The sequence below is a fragment of the Cavia porcellus genome, unplaced genomic scaffold, assembly GCF_034190915.1.
Source record: "Cavia porcellus strain 051 isolate PalLab524CR breed Dunkin Hartley unplaced genomic scaffold, mCavPor4.1 scaffold_18, whole genome shotgun sequence".
NCBI classification, from domain to species: domain Eukaryota; kingdom Metazoa; phylum Chordata; class Mammalia; order Rodentia; family Caviidae; genus Cavia; species Cavia porcellus.
In genome coordinates, this window is record NW_026947501.1 from 57,839,757 (window position 1) to 57,850,789 (window position 11,033).

At 61.1% G+C, this 11,033-nt stretch overlaps 1 protein-coding gene across 1 annotated transcript; it reads left to right on the forward strand.

Moving 5' to 3' along the window:
- The first annotated feature begins 412 nt into the window (after positions 1-412).
- Positions 413-10,643, forward strand: Fgfrl1 (fibroblast growth factor receptor like 1). Its single transcript, XM_013147340.3, has 6 exons — positions 413-546; positions 7,479-7,751; positions 8,645-8,725; positions 8,821-9,102; positions 9,182-9,535; positions 9,675-10,643. The coding sequence occupies exons 1-6, from the start codon at positions 468-470 to the stop codon at positions 10,070-10,072; spliced, it is 1,467 nt and encodes a 488-aa protein (XP_013002794.3). The 5' UTR covers positions 413-467; the 3' UTR covers positions 10,073-10,643.
- The last annotated feature ends 390 nt before the right edge of the window (positions 10,644-11,033 follow it).

Below are 11,033 nucleotides of genomic sequence, written 5' to 3' on the forward strand. Positions count from 1 at the left end.
CCCCGCCCGCCGCCGCCCGCGCCCCACCGCCCGCGCCCAGGTAGCGCCGCCCCGCCCCAGGCCGGGCCCGGGGGCCCAGGGGGCGGGATGCGGCGCCCCAGGCGGCGATGACGGCGACTAGCTGCCTGCGGGCCCGACCGTGACCCGCCTCCCGCCGAGGTGAGCTCCGCCGCGCGAGGGATCCGAGGGGCGGCGGCAGGGGCCCTGGCTCAGGTCGCCGCCGCCTCCCGCCGGGCCGGCCCCGCCCGCCCGGCCACCTCACGTGGGCCCCGGCGCAAATTTGTTCGCTAATGGCGCAGGCGATTATCTGCTTGCCGCGCGGTGTGTCCTGAGGGCAGGGCCGGGACCCAGACGCGCGGGGGCGCGGGGCGCGGTAATTAGCGCGAATCCTTTGTTTGCCTTTGATCGCCAGCCGCTCCCGCCCGCAGCGCGGCACCCGGGGCCCGGACCCCGACCGCGGCCGCGAGATGTCGCCGAGCCCCGCGTTGGTGCTGCTGCTGCCGCCGCTGCTGCTGGGGGCGCTCCCGCCGGCCGCCGCCGCGCGAGGTGAGTGCTGGCGCCGCCCCTCCCCGCCAGCCCTGACCCCTGCCACAGTACCCGCCTGGCGCGAGCTGCTGCCTCGCTGGCTCTCTCCCTGGGGTTCCGCAGCCTGCCTCCTGCACCTCTAGCTTGCCCACTGAGTGCTCTCAGTTTATCTACCTCACTCCCCCTGGATCCAGTTCCCCCTGCCCAGCCCTGCTTCCCTACACTCTGAGCTCACCTATGGGGTACCCCCAGCTCACTCTGTGTCACCCTTAGCTCACCCGGGGAGCCCCAGTTCGTCCCCAAGGTACTCCCAGTTTGGCCATGGGACATCCTTAGCTGACTCTCTGGGACTCTCAGCTCACCTATTGGGCCCAGGTCTCAGCACACACCTGTGGCCTTGCATACACATTTTCACACATGTATGGGTGTGGAGGGCAGCTGATCACCCTGTAGGTTTGTGGGGACTGGGCTGTTTGTAGCCATAGTGGATTCAGATGGGTCCTTGGGAACCTGTTGGCACGTCATATGGCCTGGCTGGGGTATGGATGACACTGGTAACATCTGGTGTCTGGGTCTCATTCTGACATAGCCCTGGGACCTGGGCTGCTCATCCAGGCTAGAGGGTCCCCAAGCACAAGAGACCATTGCATGGTAGGGGTTGTCTCAGGCTGATACCTGAGGACCTTGCGTGTCAGGGCCAAGGTGTGGCCATCTGCAGGGGACAGCCTTGCCCTGGGACGCAGCCTGGCAGTGGACATCCATGCCCGATGGGCAGTATGTGCTGGCGAACTCCTGCCCACCATGTTCCAGGGCCAGGCAAGCCTAGTGCTGACTGCCCAGGGTTAGGCGGGTCCTAGGGTGTGTTGACCATTCAGGATCGCCCTCTGTGTCTACCAGTCCTCCCCCGCTGCCCAGCAGCGCACTGAGCCCAACCTGGCCTTATATGGCCACGTTCGGGTGTTGGGCGGCGGGTGGCAGCCCAGGTGGGACCTATGCCACCGTACCCCCCCTCTGCCACCCGCCCAGTCCTGGCTGGCTGGAGTGTGGGGCTGTCCAGTATGGCCAGGCTGGGCAGTGTCCTGGGCATTGTGGTACGCAGGCCATGCCGAGTGAGCCCCACCACGGCCAGTAGTCTATCTGACTTTGATTCTTCTTATTTGCCAATACTTCCCGTACCCACACCTGCCTATTCTCTGGCCATTTGGCCAAGAGACACTAGAGGCCCCTGTCTTCCCATGGTCTCTGGCCAGCCTACAGGTGACTGCTGGATGGTGTGGCAGGCATGACCTGCTCTTTGCTGAGGGGCCCTGGAGGGGCTGTGGCCCTTGGCCTGTCCACCTTGGGCCTGTGTGGGGAGTGGAAGAAGCCCTTTCCTGAGGGTTGGGGGCTCCTGTGGTTCACCTTGGAGGTGCAGGGTCATGTTTCTTGAATTGTGCTGACTTCTCTCTCTAGGCCCATCCTGATCTGGAGGGACAGGGCTGTTTTGAGTGGTTCCTGCTCCGTTGAGCAGGTCCCGCCTGGACCCTCCATGAACCAAGAGCCAGATGCAGTTTGGCTGTTTTGAAAGACATTTCCCTGGGTTGTCACAGTTTCTGAAATGGGTGCTGTTGTAAATCCAGATCGTATTTTAAGAGTTCCCCTTTGCCCCAGGTTTCACAATCATGGTGGGTTTGTCCTAGTCTATGTTTTCAAAAGACAGGACTTGGCTTTCTCTGCTCCCTGTTGTTTCTTGCAGTGGGAACTCAGAAGGCTCCCTGTGAGATAGATACCTTTCACACGGACAGCTTGGAAGTGGCCAGGCTTTCTGAATAGTGTGCCGCCAGGCCCCTTGGGACGGCTGGGGTCAGTCCTTCTCCCGCCCTCTCTGCCTAACTTCCTTGCTCACTGTTGTGCTGCATGACTGTTGGTGTCTCGTTTGTGCCTAGCCATGGACACTGTGATGTGTGGAGGCTGAAACAATGTGATTCCGCAGTGGGCAGTAGAGGACTGGTTTGTGTGCTGACCCTGGCCTCCCTCTCTCCATCTCTCCTGGGCAGTGGCTGGCCAGTGTGCGGCTGGGGCTGAGGTGTTCATGAAGGAGCTAGGACCAGACATTTTGAGGTGGGGATGTGTGGCAGCCTCCCTGTTCATGTCTGGGGCCTTCCTGCAAGGAAAATAAATCACTGTCCCCTTGGGGGTGGGGGAGCTGTGAACAAAGTCCTCTTTGGCTGGGCCTGGAAACGCCAACCGCAGGCTCCTTTATCCTTTGTGCAGAATCAATGGGGCTCCAGCTCTCAAAGTTGCCTTTCAGCCTGCCTGCCCTGTGCTGTGGCCCTCGCTAGGGGAAATGTTGGTTTTTCCCCCAGCGGAGGCCTCCAGCCTCGGGCCTACCCTGCCCTGGCGTGGGCTTTGCTGGCGGTGGTGGGGGCTGTGAGCTGTGGCACCTCACTGCTGGCCACCCGCCCATTGTTTGGCCAGGCCTGGTGCCTGGCCCCTGGTCCCTGCTGGCTGTCTCTGCTGTGTTCTGTGCTACAGGCGGGCTGTGCGGCCCAGGCTTGTCCAGGTGACAACTGTGTGGGTGGAGGATAGATGTACCACTGTCTCCCTACCTCATTGACATCCGGCCCTGCCTCCAACCACTCTTTCTGGTGAGGTGACCGCTGCCGTGGTCATGCCAGGGTCCGTGGTCAGGGTGGTAGGTGAGGGCTGGACCAGGCAGGCCCAGCAGAGGTGGTCCCTCAAGGGCAGTGGGCAGCCATGACTGAGTGACCGCCACCTGGGAGCTGTTAATGTCGAGGAGCTTCCTCTGTGGCAGGAAGCCCAGCTCTGTCTTCTTCCCGCCCGGAGAATTTATCTCTTGAGACATTTACGCAAGGTATCCAGGGTCGTAGTGTGAATGATGGGCCTCTAGGAGTGGACAGGAAGGGAGCTGTGTGGCCTGGGGCCCTCAGGGAATGTGGCTGCTTGTTCAGGATGCCCTTTGTGCCTTGCAGCCCACCTGCAAGCTGGGGCTGCAACATGTGTACAGCATGGATCCCAGAGGACTGGGCAGCTGGGCCCTCAGCCTCCAGATCCCCAGGCCTGTCCTCGAGGGGCTCTCTGAGCTGGCCATGCCCCATGTGGGGTCAGGGCCTAGTGTCTCTGCAGGGATGGCTACTCAACTCGTGCCTGACCTCTGGCCCAGGAGCTGCCTCTTTACACATCTGAGGTGCTAGGGGCTTCCAGGTTAAGGATCAGGATCTGTGAAGGAGATGGGCCCCTCTAGGTGGCTGCAGTAGGGGCCCAGAGTTCTAGGGAAGTGCAGGGTAGGCACAGCAGCATGGGCTTTGGCTTCTGGTGGTTTGGGGTAGGAGTTGCTCCTGGGAAGGCTGTGGTGGTCACCATCTGCTGTGGGTGGTTGTGTGTGTCTCCTTCCTCTGGGCAGTGGCCCTGTCTGGTTACATTAGTGCCTGCTATGTGGTCTGGATGTGTCAGGGACAAGGCTGTGGGAGCCGTCATCTACCTGAAGGACTGAAGATGGCTCCAGAGAGGGCACAGGGTTGGCAAGCCAGGTGTGTCCCTAGCAGCTCCCACCCTGCCTGTGAGCTCATCTGGTGGCTGTTGTTGAGGGGACAGCGCTTGGATGCTCAGCCACCTGCCAGGCATGGTGCCCTTTGGTTTCTGCAGTAGCCACCTGTTCCATTAGGTCCTCCTAGACCCGTGGTAACCCTTTGTGTGCCCTGGACCGGGTGTGTGTGAAGTATGTGTACCCCTGACTCCTGGAGGTCACCTGTGCTCTCCTCCTGGGCACATCCCTGTCCGTCTTCCCCTAGCTGAGGCTCACTGTGGGGATGGGAATTCTGGGCCTCATTCTGGAGTTTCTTGCTTCTGCCCCAGGTGGAGGCTGAAGTGATCTGGGTGTAGTTTGGGGGCCTGTAACTCTGTATGACCAGGGCCTGTGCGCTACCTTAGGAGAGGACTCAGCATGTGGCCAGCTGTTGCCCCTGGGCAGTGCTTTGGAGCCCTCTGGGGCTAGCTCTCCCTGGCCTCCCCAAGGTAAGCACAGGTGTCCTGAGGGCCTGGCTGCACCTGCCTTCTCACCATGGCCCTTTGAGTGGACAGGCCCATCCTCTCTAGGAAGGGCTGCAGGCTGGTGGCTCCTGGCTTGCTGCCCCCACCCTCTGTCAGGCCCACTGCCTGGCCAGAGAATTCCTCCCAGGCTGTAAATTCCTGGGCCTTGCAGGCCTTATGTGAACTAGACTAGGCTAGGCCTGCTGGGTGCTTAGCGCACAATCCACCCCCACCGTGTTGAAGGTTAGGGGACTGCTGTCTGTCCAGCACCTGTTCTGGTCATTGGGCACAAGGTGGCCAATCCCTCCTGGTGTGCCTTCTGTTGGAAGCCCCTGTTACCTGCCTCCGTGAGTTTTGCAGAGGCAAGCATGAGACCAGTGCTGGCCAGGTCCAGCACCTATAGGCTAGCTCTGGAAAGGGGGTTCAGGTTTCCTGGGCCCTAGCCATGAGGTGTGCCCTCTAGGTGGGCTGTAATCCACCTACATCCTCCAACACTATTCTCGAGCTAGGTCCCCTGGGAAACTGGAGAGGGAAGGTACCCTGAGGTACTGTCCCCAGGGCTCCCATCAGAAGAGTGAGAACACCTCGTAGCCTCATTTCACCCCGAGTCTGACTGCCTGCCCACAGCCACCAGCATCCTGCCTGTGCTGGGCCTCCTAGGGGCTCGCTGGAGGGACTCAGGCTGGAGGAGGGTGACGGCAGCATTGCCTGAGGAAGGTGGTGGGGCTGCTGCCTGCATGCAGAGTTTCCCCCCAGGATAGTAGAGTGGTTGGTGCCTCTGGACCTCAGGTCCTGCCTCAGTTTCCTCACTGGCCCAGTGGGCTCTGTGGCTCTAGGTAGAACAATGGGGTCTTATGTTTCCTGGGCTAAATATAGAGCTGTGCTGGCCAGGCTGCAGCCAAGAGCCCCAGGAATCGGAGCTGGCTTTCTGCTGGGTGGCCCTCGTACAGAGCTCTGCGGAGGGCTGGGGTGCAGAGGGGAGGCTGGGAGGTGCTGTCTGCTTTAGGATAAGCTTAGCTTCTCTAGATGGGCTCCCGACAACCTGTCCCTGTGTCATGCTGGCTGAGGCCATGCTTCTGGTGGAGTCCCTGCTGCTCTGTCGTAGCCCTGCCCCTCTCCAGGCATCTCTGTCTTCTGCCTGGGCTGGGAAGGGGTCTGGGTCAGTCTTGTGCTAGGATGCTGCAGATCAGGTCACTGTCAGTAGTGGTATGTACCCATGCAGTGCACATATATGTGATCCTGTATGAGTCTGGGGTTTGCCCAGGTGATCTGGGCACCAGGCAGGTGCGAGGAAGTGGGGGCCAGGGCAGGGCTGGATGCCCGCTGGTCCTGTAGTCCAGAGGCCCTGTGAGTGGTGGAATTTCAGACAGTGACAGGTGGTAGGCAGGGTCTGCCTGGGTTGAGGCCAGGACCCCAGAGGGTTGGGGGGCTGGGTGTGTGCTGGGTGGGTGCTGGGGGCCAGAGGCAACTGCATATGGACTGCCCTGCTGCCAGGAGCCTGGGTGGACCATGGGAGAGGAAGAGCAGGGGGAGAGGGCTATTATGGGAACTGTGGCTCGGGGCCCATGGTGGGGGGAGGCAAATAGAAAGGGAGGTAGAGGAACCCCTCTCCCAGCTCCTGAGCCTAGTTCCCCAGCAGCACTGCTATGATGAACCCCCCCCCCCAGCTGACAGCTCCCCGATCCATATAGGATCCCCTCTCAGAGTGAGCACTGTGAGGTTAGGAGGAAGCCACCACTGAGATTAGGGATGCCACTGGCCACTGGCTGATTAGGGAGCATGCCTGCACCTCTGTGCACGGAAGCCTGGGTGCCTTGCCTGGGATGCACCACCTGGGGTGGCAGGGTGTGTGGAGTCACCCACCTTGTTCCCAGCCCCAGCCCAGCCTCCCTCCCGAGGTCACCTCCTGCCCAGGGCCCCATGAATTGCTGATACCCGAGGATCTGTGTCTGGATCTTTTTCTCAGCCAGTCACATCACTTGCTTCCTGGTATCTGAGTCACCTCTGTCCCTGTGTCCCCTCAGGGGCACCCCTGTTGGGGGTGGCGGGGTGCGAGGAGCCAGAGTCTGCAGAGTGGGCAGCCCAGGACAAGCCCACCTCTCCATGCCAACCCTGCCCAGTCCACACACTGCCTTTAACCCCAGGACCTTGAGTTGTGCCTCTTGGGGTTTATCTGCTGCCCTGGGAAGATGGTGTCTGGGCTCAGACACAGGTCATACAAGGCATCCTCACTGCCTACAGGCTGTCCAGGGCGCTGTCCCGCTGCTTGGTCATCTGTGTGCGATGGGGGGGCGGGCAGTTGGCTGGTCCCTGAGGCTTGGTGATGGTGGGAGTGGTGCAGAGGTGGGGTCTCCAGCTGGTGACAGGACCTGCGACTAGGCATGATGAGAGACAGCAGGGGTCCCCATCCTCTTTGACCTCTGGGCTTGTGGCCCCTTCTGAAATGGCTGGAATGTTCCTGCTTTTTTCTGTTTTTATTTTGCAGTACTGCAGATTGAGCCCAGCACCTTTGCACTGAGCTAGGTCCCTACCTTTATTTATCATTTTGAAACGATGTCTCATTAAATCCCTAAGCTTGATTGGTTGATTTTTGCTATAAGGTCCCACTGTGTAGCCCAGGTGGCCTCAACTCATGGTGACCTTCCTGCTTCAGCTTTCCAAGGGTTGAGATATAGGCATGTGTTGCCACACCTGCTGCCCTGTTTTCTCAGTTCACAGTGCAGCAGGGGCAGAGTCAGGCTATGTCCTCACCTCTCTGGGACCCCCACCCCCCACCCAGGTCCTGCTCGGGGAGCTGGAGGCTGGGTGTGGGCTGTTTGGCTCCACCCCCATTTCACTGGGCAGGTGTCCCAAGTGGAGTCCCAGTGGGGTTGGGCAGGAGCAGCCCAGGCCTTGCTTCCCACCTGAGCCTTCCCACCCTACAGGCCCCCCAAGAATGGCAGACAAAGTGGCCCCACGGCAGGTGGCTCGGCTTGGTCGTACTGTGCGGCTTCAGTGCCCAGTGGAGGGAGACCCACCGCCCCTGACCATGTGGACCAAGGACGGCCGCACCATCCACGGTGGCTGGAGCCGCTTCCGTGTGCTGCCGCAGGGGCTGAAGGTGAAGGCAGTAGAGGCGGAGGACGCAGGCGTATACGTGTGCAAGGCCACCAATGGCTTTGGCAGCCTCAGTGTCAACTACACCCTTATCGTGATGGGTCAGTGGGGTGTGGTCAGTGGGTGTGGCAGGGCGGGGGTGGGGGGTGGGGGCCTGTCCTCTCCCTCTGCCTGGCCTCCTGGTGGCCAGCTCTTTTTGGGCAGGACTAGGGATGGCGGCTGGGTGGTGGACCCCCAAGGACACAGGCTGTCAGGGACTTGGCAGGGGGCACCCTGGTGTCCTGCAACATTGGGCTCAGGTTTCGCAGTTCAGAGGGGCCGCAGGAGGCAGTGGCCTCTGTTCTCTCCCGCCCAGGGGCCATGTCCCTGGGAGCGAACAGGTGGCCCCATTGACACACCCTCCCCTGTGGTACTGGGCACGCCCTGCGCTTCTCAGCTCCCTGGTGTGGGTCTGGGCTGACAGCTCGGCTTCGAGGTCCAAGGAGGGCATCGGCTCAAGGGCTCAGCCCTTGGCCCCAGCTCAGTGGAGGTGGTGCTGTCCGGGTAGGAGGGGACATTCCTTACCACATCCTCCCCCAGCCCTGCCTGTGCTGGGCTGAGGAATGGGAATACTGAGGGCGCCCCCACCCCACAGTCCATGTAGAGGGATGATGACTGGGCGGTATGCAAGCCATGTCTGCCTCCTGAGCCCTCGGCCCCTTGATGTGGGCTAGGGTTACTGCAGCTGCCAGCCACCGGCCCCCTCCTCTTCCCTGCCCCGCAGACCCCCTGGAGCCTGGGTAGGGGGGCCGGCACTGTAGTCCCTTCCATGACTGTCGGGGTCACCTGCACTTGGGGATGGGTTGGCAGGCAGCCCTTCCCAGCTGTCCCTGCACTCTGAGTGCCCATGGGAGTGTCAGTGGCCTCTGGAGTTCTAGGGCCACCCCAGCCGGGGCCACATGGGGGTCTCGAGAAGCCTGGGTCCATCTCACCATGGATTCCACACTCCCTGTAGATGACATCAGCCCCGGGAAGCAGGTCCCAGGGCCCGGCAGCTCCTCTGGGGACAAGGAGGACCCAGCTGGCCAACAATGGGGTAAGCATTGGGTGGGGGACCCCATCCCCTAGTAGAGGATGGTGACTGTTTCCTGGCACCCCTACACACTCCCAGCTGACTCAATCCCCCTGCAGCTCGGCCCCGCTTCACGCAGCCATCCAAGATGCGGCGCCGGGTGATAGCGCGACCCGTGGGCAGTTCCGTACGACTCAAGTGTGTGGCCAGCGGGCACCCCCGGCCCGATATCACATGGATGAAGGATGACCAGGCCTTGACGCGGCTAGAGGCTGGTGAACACAGGAAGAAGTGGACCCTGAGCCTGAAAAACCTGAGGCCTGAGGACAGCGGCAAGTACACGTGCCGTGTGTCGAACCGGGTGGGCGCTATCAATGCCACCTACAAAGTGGATGTGATCCGTGAGTGCCAGGGCGGGTGGGCAGAGGGGACCCGGGGCTGGGGTGGATGCTGCCAGCGACACACACTTCCCTGCTGCAGAGCGGACGCGCTCCAAGCCTGTGCTCACTGGCACACATCCCGTGAACACAACGGTGGACTTTGGGGGCACGACATCCTTCCAGTGCAAGGTGCGCAGTGATGTGAAGCCCGTGATCCAGTGGCTGAAGCGGGTAGAGTATGGTGCCGAGGGCCGCCACAACTCCACCATTGATGTGGGGGGCCAGAAGTTTGTGGTGCTGCCCACGGGGGACGTGTGGTCGCGACCTGATGGCTCCTACCTCAACAAGCTGCTCATCTCGCATGCCCGCCAGGATGACGCGGGCATGTACATCTGCCTGGGCGCCAACACCATGGGCTACAGCTTCCGCAGTGCCTTCCTCACTGTGCTGCCAGGTGTGTGGCTGGGCTCCTGGAAGCCCTTGGGCGCCCCTTTGCAGAGGGAGCCCAATGCCATCGTGCCATCCACATGTGGGCTAGTGCCCTTTCTTGGTGGCATTCCCCTCTCCACCCCTTATCTCCATCTCTCTTCCAGACCCCAAACCACCAGGGCCCCCTGTGGCTCCCTCGTCCTCTACCACCAGCTTGCCCTGGCCTGTGGTCATTGGCATCCCAGCCGGTGCTGTCTTCATCCTGGGCACTGTGCTACTGTGGCTCTGCCAGGCCAAGAAGAAGCCTTGTGCCCCTGCATCTGCACCACCTGTGCCCAGCCACCGTCCACCAACCCTGTCCCGGGACCGCTGCGGTGACAAGGACCTGCCTGCACTGGCCGTGGGGCTGTGTGAGGAGCACGGGCTAGGCTCCAGCTTGGTAGCCGGCCCCAAGCTTTACCCCAAGCTGTACACAGATATTCACACGCATACACACTCTCACACACACTCTCATGTGGAGGGCAAGGTGCACCAGCACCAGCACGTCCACTACCAGTGCTAGACAAAGTGGGCCCAGGGACAGGCCAGGAAGATGGCAGGTGGCAGCAGCCAGCACTCTGTGTGACTCGCATGCTGACCGGGCCAATACACAGACCACTAGACATGGACTGACACACACAGACATGTTGTACACAAGTGGACAGAGATGCCCTCGGGAAGGCCTGGGTCTTCGACTTGCGGTGATGTAGCCATGCTAGTAGATGAAGGACCCTGCCACCTGTTGCCCATGTCCCACCCAGCTGCCACCTGCCGGGTGTCCAGGGCCCCAGCCACCCAGGTGAGGAGGTGTGGATCCACCCCTTGCCTTCCCACTGCCAAACCAGGGCCTTGATATTTATATTTAAGAATGGAGGTAATATTGATGACAGGAGCAGGGCTGGGGTTCTGGGGGCTGGCCTGTCTGGCCTCTAGTATGGCTGGCCACCCAGCCATGCTGGAGTCCACACCCCTTGCAGGCAGCTACCCATCACCCCTCCCCCCGTGACCCTGGTCTCTGTGATTTTATATAGGGTTTGAGCTGAAGCCTTGTATATTTAATTTATTTTGTTAAAAGTGTGCATCCTTTTCCTTGACAGTTTCTGACTGGTCCATGTGGTGCCTGCCACATGCAAATGTGTGCTGGGTGTTGTGGCTATGTGCACTTCTGTGCTTGTATGTGAGTCTTGGGGCCTGAGGCCTGGTACCCCCAGGAGGATGAGTTCAGTGGGCATGGCTGTGGCTGGCATGGTACAGAGTTTGGGCAGGCTGACCAGGCCTCCTGTAGCCATTAGGATTCTGCTGTCCTGGCTCCACCTTGTGTGGCTTTGGTGTGGAGTCTTCTAGGGTGCCCCTACCTTGGGCACCCACACAACATGGACTGTGCCCTGAGGACTCAGGGCCTGGCCTGAGCATGCTGTGCAGTGTGGTCCTGCCTCTGGTGATGGGCGTTTTCTGGCTAGCTAGAAGAACCCAGGGAGTGACCA